General features: G+C 39.1%; 1 protein-coding gene across 1 annotated transcript in view; it reads right to left on the bottom strand.

Annotated features, from left to right (window-relative positions):
• Window positions 1-22,208, bottom strand: part of LOC126249774 (uncharacterized) — a 50,758-nt gene that overhangs the window by 16,337 nt on the left and 12,213 nt on the right. Inside the window, exon 2 of the mRNA XM_049951458.1 lies at window positions 9,817-10,009. Coding sequence (XP_049807415.1) covers window positions 9,817-10,009 — 193 coding nt within the window. The remainder of the gene's footprint in view (window positions 1-9,816; window positions 10,010-22,208) is intronic.

Here is a 22,208-nt window from a genome sequence, read left to right as displayed (position 1 = left end):
GTCAGCAATACTCTTGCAGTGCAGTGCTGCTATTGCTACTGTTCTGATAAAATAACTTTACCAACACTGTACAGTCTTTCTTCTCCATAGCCACTGAATTTCACACAGAAAACTTCAATCTTTTTAACCCTTTACACCAACAGTCACTTCCAAAAAGAAATCAACACCTTTCACCAAGTGACAAACAGCATACTGATGTCAAAACAAGAAACATTCCACATTCTGACTGCTTACAGTGCCATATTTTTCACCTGGTGATAGAAAGTGAACTATTCCCCCCCCCCCCCCCCCCCCCCCCAGCATACTCCATGAATGCACGTATTAATGAACATACCTCGAGTGTTTCAGTGCCCTGCGATGTACACATTCTTCACTGTAGCAGCCAGAACACTATCCATTTAATTATAAGCACCTGATACCTACTGCTTCCCCCCCCCCCCCTCCATGGTCAGGTCTAGGCACACCATCTGCAGTCCATCAGTCCATTCCCACTAGTAATGTCTTGAAATTTTCTGTCTTCAGTAAGGTGTACCTGGCCTCAAGCTGGCTTTCTGGTTTTGGTCCGGTGCACCTGACAGCGATCTGGTGTATCCTATTCGCTGTTTGGGATTCATTCCTCATGTCCAAATTCTCAGATTATCTTTTTGCTGAGTTCTGCTATTGCAACCATTGTGTTTTAGCAACTCCAATGCAGGATTCCAGACTTTGCTGAGTTGGTAGCCCATGCCACTATTAGTGAAGCTTTTGCCACCTTTACCACTAATGACACACTTAAAACATTGTTCTAGCATCTGGGGGTCTGTGGCACAACCCTTGTTTCTTCATGGACCATGGTATGATTAAGTTCCAGTCAATGCTCAGCAATGGCTGATTTAGTTGCCTTTCTCAGCCGAGTGTGCAGCTGATGTCTTTGGCATCTGACATCCACTGTTCTAGTTGTTTGGCCAATTTACGACACACCACATTGGCACGGTGTATTATAAATTCTTGGTTTTCATAAACCAAGGTCATCACCCACATTTCCCAGTAGTCCTCTTATTTTGGTAGGACAGGACACGCACATGATGGTATGCTTCTTGAGAATCCTGTTGATCTTGACAGAAACAGATCATGCAGTAAGCCATAATCTTTACTCCATCTTCCTCTTCTTCTCTGTCACATGACACAATTGTTGGTTGAAAGGCCTTATGAATATGTTTTACCATGTATCCATTTTTGCAGAAGCATAAGCATAGGTGCTCTATTTCTGGTGCCAAACTGTCTTAGTCTGATGAGATATGTGCCCTGTGGACCAATGTCTTTAGAAATCCATTCTTCTGCACTAGATGATGACAGCTACTAACTTGTGGATACAAATCAGCGAGCGCTGGTTTGTGATACACACTGTGACCAAACAATAGGTAATGACCCATCTGCTCTCTTTTTGACCAATACATCCAGAAATGGCAGCTGACTAATATTTGGGTGGCATGAGTTACAATATTCCAAAAACTCACTAATACTCTACCTACCATGAGGACAGATCACAAAGATATCACCTACACACCTAGAGAAGCCTGTGGGTTTGTATATAGCCATCTATTATGCTTCTTCCTTATATTTCTCCATGAACGGTTCGGCAGCCCCTGGAGATGGGGCTGACCATTGTCACTCTTGTCTGTCCATAATATTGGCCCCTATACAGAATATAAGTTTATGTCATGAATATATGCCCGAAGAGTTCCATTTGAGCATCATCAAATTTCTTTGCAATCAGTTCCAGTGAGCCTTCCAATGGAACTTTGGTAAACAGGGAGATCACATCAAAACTGACCATTGCATCAGATTCCATGATATATACTTGCTTGAGATGTTGCACAAAGTCCTCTGAGTTGTGGATGTGATGAATACACTTCCCCATATAAGGGCACAGCAGTTTCTTCAAATACTAAATTTGTGCGTAAGGTCATAGCATTTTTTGATAAGTTTAATAAACACAATAGACACACATTACAGAGACTTTAGCCATCAATAATATATTATCCTTCACTATTTGCAACAGTCTGCCAAAGCTGGGCTAACTTTTCGATAACGCGACAGTAAGACTCACGTGATTTTGAGATGAAGAACACGTCAAGCCACGACTGGAGTGCAGTTACATCTGGAGAGGAAGCTGTTCAATAGCAAGAAGATGTGTAGGGGTTATTACAATGAACTTTGTGCACTGATAGGGTGCAGAAATGTTGAGACTGAAAACCTTGAAATGTGTGTGAATGGTATCACGCTAAAATTTCTGCTCCCTTGATTATATATAGGAATGAGTAAATGTGTAGTTTTACGATGTTGCTCTGGCATTCATTCATGTAATTTGATGTTATTCTGTGAACTCATCTTTCATTTACATATTTTAGATGTCTGTTTCCATTTAGTTTTGTGCACATTTTGTTTGAGGTGTTTGTTGGGCTATGGGTGGCATCGGGGCACGTGCAGAGAGACCTCGGCACCAATCACAGCTCCCAGGAGTACGCCGGACAGAAGATACCACGAATCCTAACGAACAATGCTGAAGGCTGATGAGAACATCGGGCTTTGATGTATATTTTAGGCAGTCTCTTAGCTGACGTCTCTGGATGGACCTATTATGATAGCATTGCAGGAGAAATCATACACCGTGTGACAGTTTGAAAATAAAATAATTTGTTAATGAGAACTCCATTCTAATGGGTTAAGTAGAATGGGTAAATAAGTGTTTGGTATGGTTTACTACAGTACGAGAACTGTACAAGAGTACTGCACAATTGTCACAATCACTGCCGCTGTTTAACACAGTATCACTAACAAATTTGTGTGGCAGCCCTGCAGCCTGATACAGCTATCCTCCCTTGTAGTGGTCATACGTGGTTGACCAGAACCTTGATGATGAGTATGCCTGTGCTCACGTTCCCATACAGTCCAACTGTCACACTTCAATGCCTCAAAAATCTGTATATTGCACGATTTGACTAGCTGGCCAAATTCACAATGAGGCACCTTTCAAATGCTGCCAGGTGTCAATAATGTTGTCTCACAAGTGGCATCTCCATGTCCTTCACAGTGATCACTCAGTATCTGTAACAACACTAAACATGGACAACAATGAAGAATTACAATTCTAATCATTTACACACCCACCAACGGTGTATACACGTGCGAAGTTGCACTGACATCTGGCCATTCCTCTGGGACTTCACTTTTGTTGTCAGCACTGTGTGTGTGTGTGTGGGGGGGGGGGGGGGAGTGTTTCTTGAATGAGTGAGTGCTGTAGTTTGTTTTCAATTACTTCATTTTATGAACTACAAATCATATGATGCAGTTTATAATCACCAGGATGCCACTTTTAAAATTCTCTGATGTGGCCTACATAATGTCTATAAAGTGACAACACAAATAGTTCCGGAAGCCCTTGTTTGGGCTAAGAGCATCTTCCAGAAATGCGCTACTACCCCAATTACATCATATAAGAAAACAGAGTAAAAGTAAGCAATAACAACAACCTTTTACACTGGAAAGTAATTATGGAGGGTATTCCAATGTGAAAGCAGAATTCAGTTTCGTATAAAATTCTCAATGTGAAGCTTTCAAGATAGATTCTTATTTATAATTACCATGAACTTAAAACATTAAGAAATTATCTCCCTCCCTCACCGCCCCCCCCCCCTCTCTCTCTCTCTCTCTCTCTCTCTCTCTCTCTCTCTCTCTCTCTCTCTCTCTCTCCCCCCCATTTGTGAGCTACCAATGGCGGGTGTAGAAAGACTACATTGACCACCACAGTTTGTTTCTGACCACTTGTATGGACCTGAAACTTCCTAGCATATTAGAAGTGTGTGGTGAACTGGGGTTCAAACATGGGGGCCCTTTGCCTATTGGGGGCAAGTGCTCAACCATATGAGCTATCCAAAGAAGACTCACAAACCTGCATGAACAGCTTTATTTCCACCTGAAGTACTTGTACCTTCCAAACTTCACCAAAGTTCTCCTACCTACCTCCTGGGATTAACGCTTCTGAAAGAAATGTTCTGCACAGAAATGGTTTAGCTACAGCTTAGAGGATTGTTTCCAGAATGAATTTTCACTCTGCAATGGAGTGTGCGCCGATTTGAAATTTCCCAGTGACTGATTGCTTTTCTCTATTTTTGTTTCTTCTCACAACTTCCTTTGGGAACCATCAGTTTTTTAAACAGAGGCTCTCCTACATAAGCACTTGGACATGCAGATAATATTTCGTCTCACAGGCCATCTGTTTAGATGTTTGTCTTTGGGACAGACAGTTATTAGTGTCAACAAAAATTATGTAAAGAACATCAGTGGCTACAGGACTTCATCCAACTTTTTGGCTTCAGAGTATGGAAGATATATGTGTCATCTTTAATGTCTACATTTTCTCTTCCCTAGTGAACATTGAAAAATCCCTGTGCCAAAGATGTCTCAGAATAATTGAAGCACATGGCTGCAGTTTGTGAATGAGTTGCCCTTTTAACCACAATTAAATAGCCATCACAAACTATAGCAGTATGATGAAATCTCTGACAAACTATGGTGGACTTGGGATGTAAGGGTGGGCTTTGCATAAACCACCAGGATAGCTGTGCACATTATCATGCCACTTTCGGGATTTGGGAAGGTGTGCTGGCTCCAGATCAAATCTGCCCAGCGGATTAGCTATGAGGGATAGTGTGCCGGCCAGCTTGGACGCGATTTTTAGGCAGTTCCCCAAATCCAACTCGGTAAATTGTGCTGGTACCAACATCCTGCCTCAGTTACAGGATTTGCACATATTCTGAAAACTGTTTCATAAAAAACATTTCTGGAAACTGTTTCATACTTTCACATGGGTTAACATTACACGAAGACAGATGAGACACACAAATACCATCCCCTGGAGGAGTGACAACAGGAAAGTCATCTGGCCACTATCTACCACTATCATTGCCAGATCCAGATTAACATGTTGACCCCATATACTGGGAACTAATAGCATGTAGCATCCCCCAAGATTCAATCTTAGTGCCCTTACTTTTCTGTTTGCAGATGTTACAAATGTTGCAACAAATAGTAAATCATGTATAGCCTAAGAAAGGTCGGATAATGAAATTTTGATGGACATTAATAAATGGTTCTAGCCAATCATCTGTCATTAAACCTTGAAAAAACATACTATATTCAGTTCAGAACTTGTAAAAGGTTTACTGCCAGTATGTGCTTAACATATAATGACAAGCAGAGATAAGAAGTTGACAGTGTTAAATTCTTGGGATTACAGCTTGATAATAAATTTAACTGGGAGAAGCATACCACAGAACTGCAGAACTACCTAAACAAATCTCTAATTGCTATGCAAATGTTATCAGATGTAAGTGATACAAAAATAAAGAGGCTGGTATATTATGCTTACTTTCATTCCATAATGTCATATGAGATTATTTTATGGGGTACGTTATTAAGCTAAGCTAAAGTACTCCTCGCCAAAAATGTGCAACATGAATTATTTATGGTGTGAACTCAAGAATGTCCAGCAGAGGGTTGTTCAAAGAACTGTGACGCTAACTACTGCTTCCCAATACATTTATTTCTTAATGAAATTTGTCATTAACCCTTAAATGCATGATTTTTTATTTCAAGCTGTAAAAATTACCATGTTTAGTTTATAGTGCCTACATTTCGAAAAAAATATTGAAAAATTTTTTTAAATTAAATTAACAAAGCACTATTGTTGAAAATCGCTTTGTAGCTGATCAGCTACATTTTGAGTTAACACCTTACGAGCCACAATAAATGTGCTTATTTTGCTCCCTCAATTTTGACCAAATCTCTCGTAATTTAATTGTTGATTATGATTAAATACTTTGTATAGGAAGGGAAAAATCCTAAAATAATAAATAGGACATTAATGTTGTAAATATTGAGCATTTATTGTATATTTTATACACTTTTATATATGAACAATAAGGTATCTAGTTCCAACAGGTTTGTACCCAAGCATGTGATAATCACTTTACATGAAAAGTTTGAAAACAGTTCTTTTGTTTGTGCAAACACAATGCAACTGCACATTTATTACACTGAACCCAGGAAAATACCTTGCATCCTGGCATTTTGCACCTCTGTCTCACTTGCAAGTACGAAGGCAGGTGACCTACTTGATCCAGCCTTACATCTTGTGGAGGTACATGTGCTGTGGGCCCCTTTGTCTTCTTAGCTTGTATTTGGTTTTCGAGTTCATTACTTGGCCTTCCACGTTTTGCTGAAGTTTGACCTGAGCGACACAAACAGTGAGCAATTTCCATTCAAAATTCGGAGAGTTTCATAGTTCTCCTAATCCCTTTGGTTTCTGCTACTCTCCTATACAACAGCCAGGAATTGACTACTCCCATGTCCAGGAGATGGTAAAACAATCTTATATACCATTTTCGACTTTTCACAAGAATTTTATGTCGACCCATTATGCTGTCAAGAAGGTCAACACCTCCCATATGTTTATGGTAGAGCTTAATTATTTGTGGACAAGGTATTGTTATTCTTGACTTTGTTTTTTTGTCATACCTCCCCTGCTTCATGAATAGGCTGCTGTCCAGCAAGTGTAGAAAGCAACATCACACTCTTGTTATCTTTCCACACTACATTTGATATGTCGACACCATCCACTGTTGCGACGCGCTCTACTGATGCACCTCGTGCCATTTTCTTCAGCTCAGCTTCTGAAGGGAGCTTGCAGTCTGGCACTCTGTTTCTTCTGACTGTCCCAAGTGAGTAAATTCCTTGTTTATGTAACCATACAAGCAGTGGCAGACTTGTGTAATAATTGTCACAGTACAGTTTGTGGTTCATATTTCTTGGTAGTATCCTACTGAGTCGAACTACAACATTTGCACTTGCTCCCAAGTCTTCCTCCCCAGTCACTCTTTTTTCTGGTTCATTTTCATCTCCAGTGAAAATCTCAAAATCGTAGGCATAACCAGATATGCCACTAATAACAAATAATTTGTATCCATATTTATGAGGCTTGTTTGGCATGTATTGTTTCAAATAACTTCTAGCCTTTGTTGAACATCTGTTCATCAACAGAAACACACTCCTCAACAGGTATTGTTTGAAACCGAGATCTCATCAATTCTATTATGGGTCTTATCTTGAAGAGTCTATCATGACCTTTTTCACCCCTGGGTATCATTGCACTGTTGTCATTGAAGTGAAGAAACTTACGTATTTGCTCATACTGACTCACTGTCATTGTTGTCTTGATCAGATGAGTACCAGTAACTTCTCCCCAGTAATCCCTCGTATTAGGTACATGAACTATTGACATTACGAGACAGATGCCTATAAATTTTTTTATGTCATCACAGGATAAATCTATTGGTCTATCAGGATTACACTGCACACTGTATCTATGAGACTCTTCGACAATTAGATCAAACAATTTAGATGGAAATATATGTTTGAAGAATTGGTATGGAGTATTTAAGTTTATTACTTCTTCTGGTAACGAAGCATTGCCATGAAATTTTGACTGCAGTTCGGGAATAATCAACTGTTTATCTTTCCAAACCACACTCCTGCTGTTTTTGGTAACATTTTTGCTGCTGCATGGCAGTTTCAGAGCATTATCAGACAACTGTGACGTCGATTCCTTCATTATAACATCAGATTGTGTTGTTCCAGAAACATCTTCAGTCCTAATTACTGGTACTTGACTTTCTTCGTCACTACTGTCACTATCACAATCAACAGATTCTGGAGCAACATATGTCTCATCTTGAATGGAATCTTCAGAGAAACACTCAAGATCGTCATCACTGCTTAGTGGAATCTCTAACCATTCCATAAGCATTTCTTCTTGACTCTTTCGAGACATTTTTACGTCAGCGCCTGAAATGCAGTAAATGAAAAATGTAGCTGATAAGCTACATACACAAAAATAGGCCTCATTTCAAATCTATCGCAAAGACACTCGAATTAACTGTTTACACCATATCTACTTACGTTTTCAAAATGAAAAAGTAATTTTCAAACCCAGAAATCAGTGCACAAACACCAAAAACACACCTCAACTTTCCGCCAAAACACACACTTGGCAGTATGTCCACACAGCTCACTGTCGAACTGCTTCAGCTCGTCCTGCCATCTATGATCGCTATGAAGAACTACTAGAAACTGCAGCGGAGTGTATACACTTAGCTACATAACGAATTTGATCGAAAATGTTTCTCCATATGGAATAAATCGAAGAAATGAGGTCTGTAGCTTATCAGCTACAGTATGCATTAAAGGGTTAAAATATATCATTTTTCAAACCAACATCTCAGTTCATGTAATCAATACTAGAAATAAGAATAACTTTCACAAAGATTTAAAGTCAGTCACTTTGGTTCAGCAAAGTGTCCACTACTCAGAAGTAGTACATATTTTCCATAATATGCCAGCAGCCATAAAAAGTTTAACTAATAATTAAGTTCAGTTTGAGAAGAGCCTAAAGGATTTATTGGTGGCCAACTCCTTCTACTCCTTTGATGAATTTCTGAGCAGAACCAACTGATACATGTGTGTTAATAACAACATCACATGATGTGAATATTGGATACAATCTGTCTTCTTTACAAATTTACGCAGTAATGTGATCATTGTAAGTAAGTACTGTAAAATGTTTTTATTTTATTTATTTATTTTTTGTTTTAAATAGATGATATGGGTCTACAAGAGTAAGAATTATCATATGCACCTAAGTGTAATGAATATTTATTATTTGGTGACAAGTTTTATATCCTTTTACATGCAAATATGCTTCTTTTTTTTTTTTTTAACCAATTCCACATCAACAAGGGAAATTTCATTTTGGGATCTGTGGAAGGTACAATAGCATATCTGTTCTTATTTTGTAAATATTTTTGGTGTATTCTTGTTTTCTTCCATGTCACACATCCCAGAGGATCTCCTCATTATGGACCAATTGGATCGAAAAGTACATCTAATGTAATCTACTGGTAAGGCCAGGAAAAAGAAGAAGATATCCACCTTTTGTGTATAATGGTAAAACCAGGCTATTACTTGTTAAAATGAAAATGATAATTTGCTCAAATATGCCACTCACTCTTTTCATAGTACTGTATACTTCAGAATCTCCCAGTACACAAATCTGAAAGAACATTTAAATACCTTGCAGACATCTTTTTCCTGACTAGACAACACATCCAAAATTGTAATCTTAACAAATTACGTTTTTCTACTAAAAATAAAAAAAATAAAAAAAACACAAGGACACTATCCAATGGTTTTGCTATGATTTCTGAGCCTGTCTGTCACTCAACACTTCAACTATATGGTGGATGGTTACTTCTCACCATTACTCTTTTCACTGTTTATTAACATTAAATCAAGTGTGGTTTTTTTCCCCCCGAATGTGGCATGACCTTATGAGTTTCACTCTATACTTTTACATACTATTCTTGTTCCCAACCAGCTTTCAGAAGATCACAATATTATGAGGGAAAAAATCATTGTACTATATTTTCAATTTCATGAATCTGCTCTCAGCCACTCTTTGCAAAATGTTGATACTGATAGCAATGAATACACCATCAATTTTGAAAAGCACAGATATCAATAATCTACACCAAGCATGTTTTAGTCAGAGCCTTTTCATTTCTTCAAGACCATCATGGGCAAAGATGAAATAATGAATCTGAAAATGAAGATGACCAGTGCCGTACTATGTCAATTTACACACACACACACACACACACACCTACTACTACTACTACTACTACTACTAGCACATGGAAATATTAGCATATCATCACTCACTGATCATCCATTGAGGCTGCTGCCTGGACAGGGCAGCACTGATAACGTGAATCCCAACAGCACTCTGTATAATGACTAGGGTCACCTGGACCAGGGCACGTCAGAAGCCCTTCTTTCCGTCTCAGGGAAGCACTTGTTCCATTTGTGTTTTCCAGGCTCAGTTCGTCCCCATTTAGCCAACACTGAGCACTGGCTGAAAGTAAACATACATATCAACATTACGGCACAACTCAAATCAACATGACTGCAAACATATAAAGCCACACTCCAACATCAAATTCATAGCAAATATTTCAACAGGGCTGAACTCCGTAATATTCTTACTATTCCTAGAGCACATTCAATTACTTGTTACTGAATAATCAAATATACTGTCAAACATATACAACTTATGTTTTCATATGGCTGTAGTGTCTTCCAGTATAACTGATTTAAAAAAAGACAATTCAGATACCAAACCTTAAGTGTGTGTCACAAAATTTAGAAATGTTTTGACAAAGAAAACAATATACTATCATTAAAAAATTCTGCAGGTGGTGACTGGACATCCACAAAGGTAATCAAATCAATGTATAAAAGAGTAAGCTGTTCTCTAATTGCATTAATAAATCAATCTTTCAAACAAACTTTTATCCCAGATGTATAAAATTATGCAGAAATGAAAACACTCTTAAAAAAAAAAAAAAGGAGTCATCAATAGTGTCTGAGAGAGCAGCTGCTATCCAGATACAAAATTTTACTGTAACACATGAGATTATTTTGAACTATCAGTTTGATTTAGAGCAAAGAAAAAATACTATCTATATGTCATAAATTAGTTTACTGATAAGTACCTCACTAAACAATAACAACAACTTCTGTCACTCCACAACGGCCTTTAATTCAATAAACCACACATGCTAATTCACTAACTAGAGAAACATGCAACTGAGGGCAGTGCCCTACAGTGGCTTATGTCATACCTACATTATGGAAGGCAGAGGTTAATTATATCCTCCAACATACCAAAATATCCTTCAGAATGAAGAATAACAACACCGGGAGTGCCTGAATACTCTATTTTCAGTCTGTGTTTATTGATTTACCCACAAAATGAACTCGCACAACCAAAGCATAAACACTAAACAAATGAAGCCTTGTGCATCAGAACTTCTGTGTGGACCTTTGATTAGAAGAGCTGGCTGCTTTGACGTTATTAGATCTTAATATAATTACTGTCTCAGTACACCATTCTCCAAATGGCAACTATGAAAATTTTCTCATCCAAATGGAATCTTGCCTGAGCTACTTAATCAAAAACTGAAATAAAAAACTGCATTGTGTGGTAATTTCAATATACATTTTGGTAAAGAGTACTAAGGAGAGAGACTTTATGAACATAATATCCAGTTATGAACTATCTGTAGCAAACCATTTACCAACCACAGGTGCTGTTTGCCTTGAAACTGTGATCACAAACCTAAATACTTGGGATTATGATATGACTGCAGTTGACCTAATGATCTCTGACCACAGAGCACTGGTCCAGGAAATTTATATAAAAAGACCTAGTAATCAACCAAATGTCTCCTGGCATTATAATTATTTACTCACAAAAAGGTTCATAAATATGGAAACATTAACTGCTTTTCAGACAGCACTATCTGCAGTAGTGTGGTAGCCTGGATTACAGGAGATGAAAGCAACTGATGCATTTGAAGAGTTCTTCTACACCATTAAAACCAAGTTTGATTTTATAAAGCCACAGAGGACCAAAAAATTTCCTGTGAACATGTCCACAACACAGTTAAAATGTGGAGGAAGAAAAAACATGGTATACCAGTGAACTGAACGAATTAAAATGCATTGTACTGCTTTACACTGAGGTGACAAAAGTCATGGGACAGTGATCTGCATGTATACATATAGTGGTAGCATTGCATACAGCGAGTATAAAAGGGCAGAGCATTGGCAAAGCTGTCATTTGTACTCAAGTAATTCAAGATTATGGCCACACTACAGCAATTAAGAGAATCTGAACGTGGAATGGTAGTTGGAGCTAGACACATGAGACATCCCATTTCAGAAATCGCTAGGGAATTCAGTATTCTGAGATTCACAGTGTCAAGAGTGTACCGAAAATGCCAAATTTCAGGCATTAACTCTCACCACAGACAATGCAGTGGCCAACGGCATTAACTTGATGACCGGGAACAGTGGCTTTTTCATAAAATTGCCAGTAATAAAGAGATAGACTGTGTGAAATACCACAGAAATCAATTTGGGACATATAACAGATGTATCCAGAAGGATAGTGCAACAAAATTTGGTGTTAATGGGCTATGGCACCAGATGATTAATGGGAGTGTCACTCCTATCAGCATGACATTGCCTGTAGTGCCTCTCCCGGGCTCATGACTAATTGGTTGGACCCTACACAACAGGAAAACCATGGCCTCATCAGATGAGTCCCAATTTCAATTGGTAAGATGGTAGAGTTCAAATGTGGTGCAGATCCTACAAAGCCATGGATCCTACAAAGCCATGGACCCCAGTTGTCAATGAGGCACTGTGCAAGCTGGTTGTGGCACCATAATGGTGTGGGATGCGTTTACATGGAGTGGACTGGGTCTTCTGGTCCAATTAAACTGATCACTGACTGGAAATGGTTATGTTCAATTACATGAAACCATTTGGACTTCATGTTCCCAAACATGTCACTGGGCCACAACTGTTTGCAATTGGTTTGAAGACCATTATGAACAATTCAAGTGAATTATTTGGGCACCAAGACTGCCCGACATGCAACCTAGTGAACATTTATGAGACATAATTGAGGTCAGTTTGTGCACAAATTCCTGCACTGGCAGCACTTTCACAATAGTGGACTGTTCTAGAGGCATCATGGCTCAACATTTCTGCAGGAGACTTCCTCCAATGACTCGTAGAGTCCAAGCCACATCGAGTTGCTGCACTGTGATGGGCAAAAGGAGGTATCCCATGACTTTTCACCTGAGTGTACATGATCCCTCCAAAACAGCAACAGATCCCAGTGCAAGGAAAATATTTTACAGCAAATATTTAAAAGCAAAAATACTTATAGAAAGGATGTAGAAGAAGCCAAAAAGAAAAGCAATTATAGGTTCAGCGCAGGAGCTCACAACTCATGCAAGGCAGCCTGGGACCTGATCAATGAAAACATGGAAAAAAACATCCACCACTCCCTTAAGCTTGTGTAGTCCAGATGATTTCAACAATTATTTTACTGACATCGTGAGAAACACTAAGTGCAATCCCTGGACTTCCTGTAAGGAATGACAAAAGGTGCACCATGATGAGCTAGAGGAAATTAGAAAAAATTAAATAATAAATATTGTCGCAGAAGAGGCTGAGTAGTGCAGTCGCCGTGGTGTGGTGGTTGTGATGCTTGGCTGTTGCATGGAGGGTCATGAGTTCAAAACTCACCTGGACTGTAACATTTTAATTTATATATTCGTTTTGAGTAAATTCTAGAAGTATCCACAAATGTCAAGAATCATTTTACTGGAATGTTCTGCAACTGTATATATATTGTATGTGTTCTGGCCAGAGGCAGTTCACTTCGTGCTCTTGTATGTGCAAGTACTGAATAAACCTTCATTAAGTGAAGTTAGTGTTCCTCATTCATCTAATAACACATTGACATTGTTGTAAAATCTTATAAGCCTTCTGACATTTTGATGTCCACTAATGTTCTTAAGAAAATTATTTATTATATTACTGAATCTTTAATTATGGTAATTATTAAGTGCATCTATGGCACGTGTATTTCCAGACTTTCTGAAACTTGCATGGGCAGTACAGTTTATAAAAAGGGTGACCCAAGAATGGTAGCAAGCTTCAAACAATCTTAATAATTTCAACCTCTGCTGAAGTCATTGAGACTGCAATGAAAGACCGAATCTCAAATTACTTAGAAATTAATTAACTGTTCTCAGTTGCACAGCATGGTTTCAAATGGCTCTGAGCACTATGGGACTCAACTGCTGTGGTCATAAGTCCCCTAGAACTTAGAACTACTTAAACCTAACTAACCCAAGGACAGCACACAACATCCAGCCATCACGAGGCAGAGAAAATCCCTGACCCCGCCGGGAATCGAACCCGGGAACCCGGGCGTGGGAAGCGAGAACGCTACCGCGCGACTACGAGATGCGGGCGCACAGCATGGTTTCTGGAACTGTAAATCTACAACAGTAGCACTAGATCTGGTTACTTGGATAAAGCACAGTTTTGAAGAAAAAGGATCTTTAGAACTGACCCTTGTGACCTTAGTAAGGTGTTTGACTGCAGTCCTCATAATGTCCTCCTAAATAAGCTTAATGAGTATGCAGTTGGAGGCAGTGTTCTGGCAACCCTCAAATCTTATCTGGAATACAGAATATCATGTAAGTCCAAGGAGCACTACCATGTGAACAGAAGTTGGAATACAGTGTGCCACAGGGAGCAGTAATGGGTCCCATCCTGTTCCTAGTTTTTGTAAAGCTCTCATGGTCAGTTCTTACGATTCGCAAATGGCAACTCTGTACTCAAAAAGCATCAAAGCCAGCAAGGCAGATGCCTTGTTTAATGTGACAAAAGGATGGTTTGTAATAAACAAAATGAAAACCAATGAAGGAAAAAATGCAAGAATTGATACACAGCCTCACTGACAAAAAATACCTAAACTGCGTAGGGGTTGTGAAACTTCTGGGGTTCATGGTGGATAGCAAACTCTTGGTAAGAACACAATGCACATTGGAGTGACAAACTGTCACCAGGCATTTACGTCCTGAGAAAATTGAAACATGTGATAACTGATCAGTATTTCCTAATACTTTGTTATTAATTGTTTCACAGCCATATCGGCTAGGGCCTGTTACTATGGGACCACTCTACATGCAGGCCGAAAAAAAACGGAAGGAGACAACAATCACAACATCGAGTAGGAGATAGGAGAAAAGAACACTGCAGGCCATTAACAAAATTGGGAATAATGACCATTTATAATCATTATGCATTTTTGAGTTTCCTTCAAGTTAAGAAAAATCTAAACTCCTTCGGCCAGAGGCATGAGTTACATAACCACAATTCCCACAACAAAGAGAGCATAAACGTATTATCCTGCTGACTGTACAAAACAAGAGACAGTTTTGCAAAATATTACCTCGAGAATGTTTGGATAACTACCCATGGAAGTGCAGATTCTGCCACTGGAGAGGTTCAAGGACAAAATTTCAAGAGACTTAAAACTATGTCTGCTCTACTTCATCCAGAAATTTTTTTCATTGTGAAGAAAGTTAATGACTTTACTGAACTTTCTCTAAAACTAATGAATATGTCAGAACTCAAATGTCAATAGTAGATTAAATGTATCTATACTAAAATGCTTAATGTTTTAAATTTTTTGTATTGTTACATGTCATTTGTACTGTAGTATATATGTTTTGTAATTTTTGACAGTCTATCCAGCCATGGTTGGCAAACGACACAGACTTATAATAATCATGACACAGAAAAAAATCCTGACAGCATCATTAATACACTTGATGGCTCAGAAACATGGTTTCAGCTAAGCAGCCCTACACAAACTCTGAACATCCTAAAAGCACACATGGTGGGATTCAGGAGCCAACAATCAAAATGCCAGGACATAAAAATAAGCCACAAAAATAAGGACACAGTGGATGTGGAATCTGTCAATTTTCTAGGACTACATGTATATACATATTTAAACCAGAATATCCATACTGAGTACCTACCAAGTAATTTATGTAGCTTTACATTGCTATGCTAATATTGTCTGGTGTCACTGACATGTACACACACAAAACTGCATGCTGTAGCTATTTTAAATCAGCAATCCTGAATGACATAGTTTTTGGGGGAAGTTCTGGTAATGAATCTTATATACTGATGTTAGAGAACCAAGTTATCAGAAACTTGTACTGCACATGTCAGTGAACCATGTCATCCACTACTTGGAAATTTAACAATCCCCTCCCCTAACTCAAGTCATGTGCCATAGGACAAATAGGGTGAAACAGAACTCCACCAACAAACTTTCAGAGGTAGTAGTATGGCCTCAAAACAAGTAAAAAAGGGCTCTGAAGTGCATGCCTTAAGAGTTATGAGCACTTCACTTCAGTAGATGAGATGTTTTTCACAGTAGCAAAGATAAACTAGTGCTCATAGCTTGTGAGGTATGCATTTTAGAGTCTATGTTAGACTTTTTGTTGTTGTTTTGGTCCACACTACCACCCCTGAAAGTTTTTAGGTGGAGTTCTGGTACACCTTATTTGTCTACTGGAACATGAGTTTTGAATCACCATGTATGTTTCATTGAGATAATAATCTTTTTAGACAGCAAACCACAATTATTCATAGAAAATCAGATTCATCATTCATATAACATATGAAATAAACATAACTGTATGATTACATTCAACAATTAATATTACAAGCTCAGATTCTCCAATACATGCAGTGAAAATCTTCAACATGCTATAAGAGAAGAACATTCTGAATATGAAGCTATGTCTACTGAAGAAAAATCTACATGATACTCAAATACAGAAATGTTATTACTAGGTGAAAGAGTTCATGAAGGATGAGCAGATAAACTGAGCAGGATGCCACTGATCATTAGGATTATTTCATAAATACAACATTATTCTGGGGAGAAACATTAACTTTACAATGCTGCTCCAGCTCACTAGCTATGTAAGTGACTTGTGTTACTAATTTTTGACATGTGTCTTGTAAATTAATCTGATGAATAATAAGCACATGTTATGAGATGAGTAAACCACAACTCAATAATTGGTTGAAGGTACATAGATGATGTTGAGGATTCAACGATTTGTATCTCATAATCTAGAACAAACCACACAAAAGAGCTAAAACAGAGCCACGTCTCAGTTTGCTCATTTTCATAATGCACAGTTTTAAGGACTCCAGCTTGTCTTGTGGAATGTGGATTACCGTATTTGTGGACAGTAAGCAACAAAGAAGACCTTTGTATTTTACAACTAGTTCTCCTCACCTGTAATGTGCATGTGGGGACTGTATTTCCAGTGCATTCAACATTTTCACAATCCAATTGGCTTAACATACCATTCTTAATCACTCCCTAGCCCTCACTTTCTATGCTGCAGCCATTTTCCACCCAGGTCCTCATTTCAGCTATCATTTAAACAGATTTTTTCCCTCTAGTCCCTCATTTTAACAGTATTACATGTATTAATTCATTGTTTGACAATGCCACTGAGAGTAATCTGTCACCCCCCCCTCCCCCCCCCCCCCCCCCTACTGTCTTCTGAAACTTTCCTACTCGTCCTCACAGCAAACAGATTATCTGTGAAAGCTAGAATTAGCATTTTCTTCTTGAAGTGTGTATACTGGCAGTACTAGGAATTTTGCCTCCTGAAGGTAAATCCTGTAAACCTATTTGGTCTCCTTGTAATTTTAACACTTTTCTCAATTAATGTTTCCATTTGATACATAGGATATATTTCATAACTATAATACTATGGCCGCTACGTAACATCACATTAAATAATACCTTCTTATACACACATGTGAGAACAAACAACTTTATTTCTCTTTCTTGTAAAACATAAAAGTGAATAATCAGCAATGGAACATTCTAACTCCATAGATAAAAGGCAAAGAATAAGTAGTATTCAAATAATTAACATCTTTGCTGCCAACTGCTGTACTGTGCATAACTGTTTATTTATTTTGTCTATCTTCCTCTCCCACATAGCCCCCTTCCGGTACAGTAGAGCTCCAGGCGTGTGTGGAAACTTTTATCAGACTTTCCGAGCCACCCTTGGACAAATCACTGGTTGTGTGTCTTGTTCCTCCGATGCCGTATCTTCCACCAGATTCAGTTTAATTGGTTTCCTGGAAGATGGTTGGTTGGTTTTGGGGAAGGAGACCAGACAGCGTGGTCATCGGTCTCATCGGATTGGGGAATGATGGGGAAGGAAGTCGGCCGTGCCCTTTCAGAGGAACCATCGCGGCATTTGCCTGGAGTGATTTAGGGAAATGACGGAAAACCTAAATCAGGATGGCAGGACGCGGGATTGAACCGTCGTCCTCCCGAATGCGAGTCCAGTGTCTAACCACTGCGCCACCTCGCTCGGTCCCTGGAAGATGCTTGCGCCTGTTGTAGCACTGTATTCCACTGCAAGTCTTGTATGTCTTCCTGTTTTAAGTCTTTCGGCAGTAAGTGAGCACGCTTCACTCGATTGACTGACACAGTAACAGTACAGTTTATCATGAATCTGGAGCTCCACTGTGTGTGCATTATGTTGCAGTACTTTATAAGGTCCAGCATGTGGTGCTGCAACAGGGCTCTTACTGAATCAGTTTGTAACATCACACGCAAACACTTGCTTAAGTTTCCGCACACAAATGACAATGTCGCCATGTCATTTTGACGGGTGTGACTGGAGGTTAGACAGCTGCACTTTAACCCTCTTCAGTAAATACAGTAGGTCAGTCTTGTTATTACACTCTTCAAAGTATTCGCCGGAAAGCTCAAGGTTCCTCCGTACACAAGCTCTGTCATGAATGCCCCTAGGTCTGGTTTAGAAACAGTGCAGAGACCCAATAACACCAGTGGCAATGATGTAGACCAACTGTCACCATGGAACATCAATGCCACTGTAAGTGTTCTGTGCCCCTGCTCTAAGATTCTGTAACTTTCTGGACGATAACTTGTTGTACAATCATGTTGGAATCCACAAATGTTCACCAGTTCAAGAAATAATTAGGATTCAAACTGACGACCCTGGTCAGTTGTGACATGCACTGGTGTCCGAATCTTGCTACCCATGTCGCCAAGAAACTTCGAATGACTGTCTCTGCTGATATGTCTAGAATCAGTACAGTTTTTGCCCAGCTCTTAAATCTGTCAATTGCTGTTAGCATACAACAGTAACCTTCAGACATTGGCAGTGGGCCAATGATGTCAAAGTGCACATGTTCAAAACAACCAGATGGTTCATCATAGTGTCCCACTGGTTTCTTCACATGATGTCCCATCTTACACTGATGACATGCAGGGCATACCTGTGTCTACCTTCGACAATCTAGCCTCACTCCAGGCCAAAAGAAGTGTTATATCAGCAACATGATACTTGCTCGTGTACCTGGATGAGCCAAATTATGTATACTTTCAAATATCTCTGACTGTAAACAGTCAGGCACAAATGGTCTAGGTCTTCCTTGTGAGGTATCACACCACATTTTAATGGCCTCACCTTCCGGACATTTTTCCTGAGGTCTCAACCCTTTCGATGTGCTCTGCTGAAAAACCTGAAGTTGTAAGTCCTCTCTTTGCCCTCTCACCAATCTCGTGTAATCCACAGAATAGTCTACTATGATATTCTCCACTCCTTTTAAATCCTCAAGTTTCTGTGAGAAAAACTCTAACTGCTGTCAGTGTCCAGCAGACCCTTGCAACGCTGCTCCAATGGCTACCTGACTTGCATCAACTATTACAGTTAGTCTCGCATCTCTCTCAGGATGAGCCAGTAAAACAGCTTGCTTCTGACTTGTCTATATCTGTTCAAAGGCTTGCTGCATGCAGAGTGTCCAGTCTAGATTCTGATGTTTATTAGGTATTAGGACCTGTCAGCACACTCTGTGAGCTGTGCTTGCAAAGCAGCTGCTCTTGGCAGACACTGATGCTAAAATTTTACAACACCTAAGAACTTCAGTAATTGTTGCAGATCCAATGGCTGAGATATTTGTTGTGTATGTTCCACTTTCTCTTCCAATGGGAGGATGCCATCTGCTGAAACTGTGAGACCCAGGTACGTCATGTGGTTTTTTTGCAAGTTGCACTTACTTTTATTAATTATTACCCAGTACCAACATAGTCGATCAAAAACTGATAAGGTGCACCTCATGGAGACTTTGTGTCACTGAAAATACAAGTATATTGTGAAGATAGGCGAAGGTGTAGCGTAACCCTCGTAACACCTCATGAATGAAACGATGCCACGTTTGAGCCACATTTTTAAGGCCAAATGGTACATGTAAAAATTCGAAGAGGCCAAAAGGTGTAATGACAGCAGTCTTCGGTATGTCAATGTCTGCAGTGGTATCTGATAGTATGCCTTTTGACAATCTATGACACTGAAATATTTTACTCTCACCCATACATTCATAAAATCACAAATATTAGGCACTGGATACCAAACAGGTATCATGCAGGCATTCAGTTCCCTGCACAAGGCCTCCAACTTCTGATTTTTTTTTCTTTTTCTTTTTTTAACTAGATGTTAAGGTGAGGACCATGCACTATCAGATCTTTGTATTACTCCTTTTTCTAACATAGATTCAAACTTGGCATTTGCGTCTGCTAACCTACCTGGTGCCAATCTTCTCGGTATAAAAGAGACACTATTCCCCATAACTGCCGCCAAAATTCTGTGAGAGATCTGTCACCTTGCCACTCGCTGCGTAATACATTGTATATCCGTTGATCTAACAGTTACTAAGCCTGTTTATCAAAATCTTCTTTAGACTTTTATGCTACTGTGTTGCTGGCAAATGCTTAATTTCATATTCTACTAATGCCGCTGCTCTAGTGTCCAGACCGTTGACTGCTATCACAAACTTTTCTTGGTTGTTTGTTACTTTATTATGAATGAATGCCAACTCTAACACAAAAAATCAGAATTCCAATTTATCGGACAGGAACTGAGGCATGCGCACCTCCATATGCCCTTCTAGATGAATCAGCACTTCTTGTAGTTTCGTCAACTGTGGAGCCTGTCATGTGAAAATCATTAATTTGTCCAGGAGAAATGTTTCCATGCTACACTATTTCATTCTACAAGTCTTCTATCTGAGTGAGCAACATACTCTGTAGCTACATTAAATGTATCATAGGACTTCTGCCATCTGTTGTATGCATTGGCGAATGTGTCACCTCGCTTGTTTGTTTCTTGCTGTGCAAGTTCTTCTGAGTCTTTGGTCACCATTTTATGGCTGCTACATATCATCATGTTAAATAATAACTTAATGTACACACATTTGAGAATATACAACTTTATTTCTTTTTCTCGTAAAACATAAAAGCAAATAATCAACAATGGAATATTCTAACTCCATAGAAACTAAGGCAAAGAATAAACAGTACTCAAATTATTAATGGCAACTGCTGCACTGTGTGTAACTGATTGTTTATTTTGTGTATCTTCCCACTCCCACAATACCTTGAATAACTGCATATTTAATAAATGAATACAAAATAAATAACATTAACAGCAGAAACTTCCAAGCAGATTAAAACTGTGCACTGGACCAGAACTCAAACCTGGGTCCTTTGACTTTCATGCAAGTGCTCTTCTGTCTGAGCTGTCCAAAATGACTCATGACCTGCTCCCACAGCTCTACTTGCGAATGTTAACAGCTGATTAATATTTGATAACATACCCATAAAATATGTTATAAACACTATAATGATGAATGGAAACACTAAGTGAGCATTCTAGAACCTGCAAAATTTTAGTCGAAGTGACTCACACCAAAAATGCTGTGCAATTTAAATATCACTGTGGCAAGGGAAGCAAGTCTGTGATATCTTATGTTCTAAGGTTTGCCATTTACAAATGCACCTGAGTACAAGTTGTTGAAACAGGAATACACTACTAAATTCAATGTTGTGTAAGAGTCTGACTAAAATGGTCTAACATATTAATGGGTATGTACCCACTATTATCAGAAAATGGATGCAGTAACTAATACATAGTTAACTTTAAATATATGCTGTCCAGTCACATTAATGTGTGTCAATGTGAACAGCTATCAAAAGCCTGAATAGTCACCATTTCCAGTGTGGATTGCTGTGAAACGAGCAGGAACAGTCAATGAGGATCTGAAAAGTACAGACAGAGATGTGGAACCACATCTACACTGGTGCCGTGGTCAGCTGTGCTAGTTTTCTTGGTTGAGGATCTATGGTGCATTCAGTCCAATCAAGATGATTCTACACATTTTCAATTGGGTTTAAACTCGAAGTTTGGTGGCCACGGGAGTAGGGTAATTTCATCATGTTGCTCTTCAAACCATGCATGTAAACTGCGAGCTGTGTAACACGTTGCATTGTCCTGCAGGTAGAGGCCATCGTGCTCAGGAGGAACAAACTGCATGTAGAGATGGGCGTGGTCCCCAAGGATAGATGCATACTTGTGCTGATGCACTGTGCCTTCCAGAATGACGAGATAACCAAGGGAATACTACAAAAATATTCCTCAGATCATAACATTCCCTCCTCTAGTGTGGACTCTTTCGACGACTGTTGCAGGGTGTTTGCTTTCAAGCATTTCACATTGTACATGCCAACAGCCGTCTGTCCGATGGAGCATAAAATG

This window comes from Schistocerca nitens, chromosome 3 (genome assembly GCF_023898315.1).
Source record: "Schistocerca nitens isolate TAMUIC-IGC-003100 chromosome 3, iqSchNite1.1, whole genome shotgun sequence".
Lineage (NCBI taxonomy): Eukaryota > Metazoa > Arthropoda > Insecta > Orthoptera > Acrididae > Schistocerca > Schistocerca nitens.
This window is presented reverse-complemented; position numbering and strand designations above follow the sequence as displayed.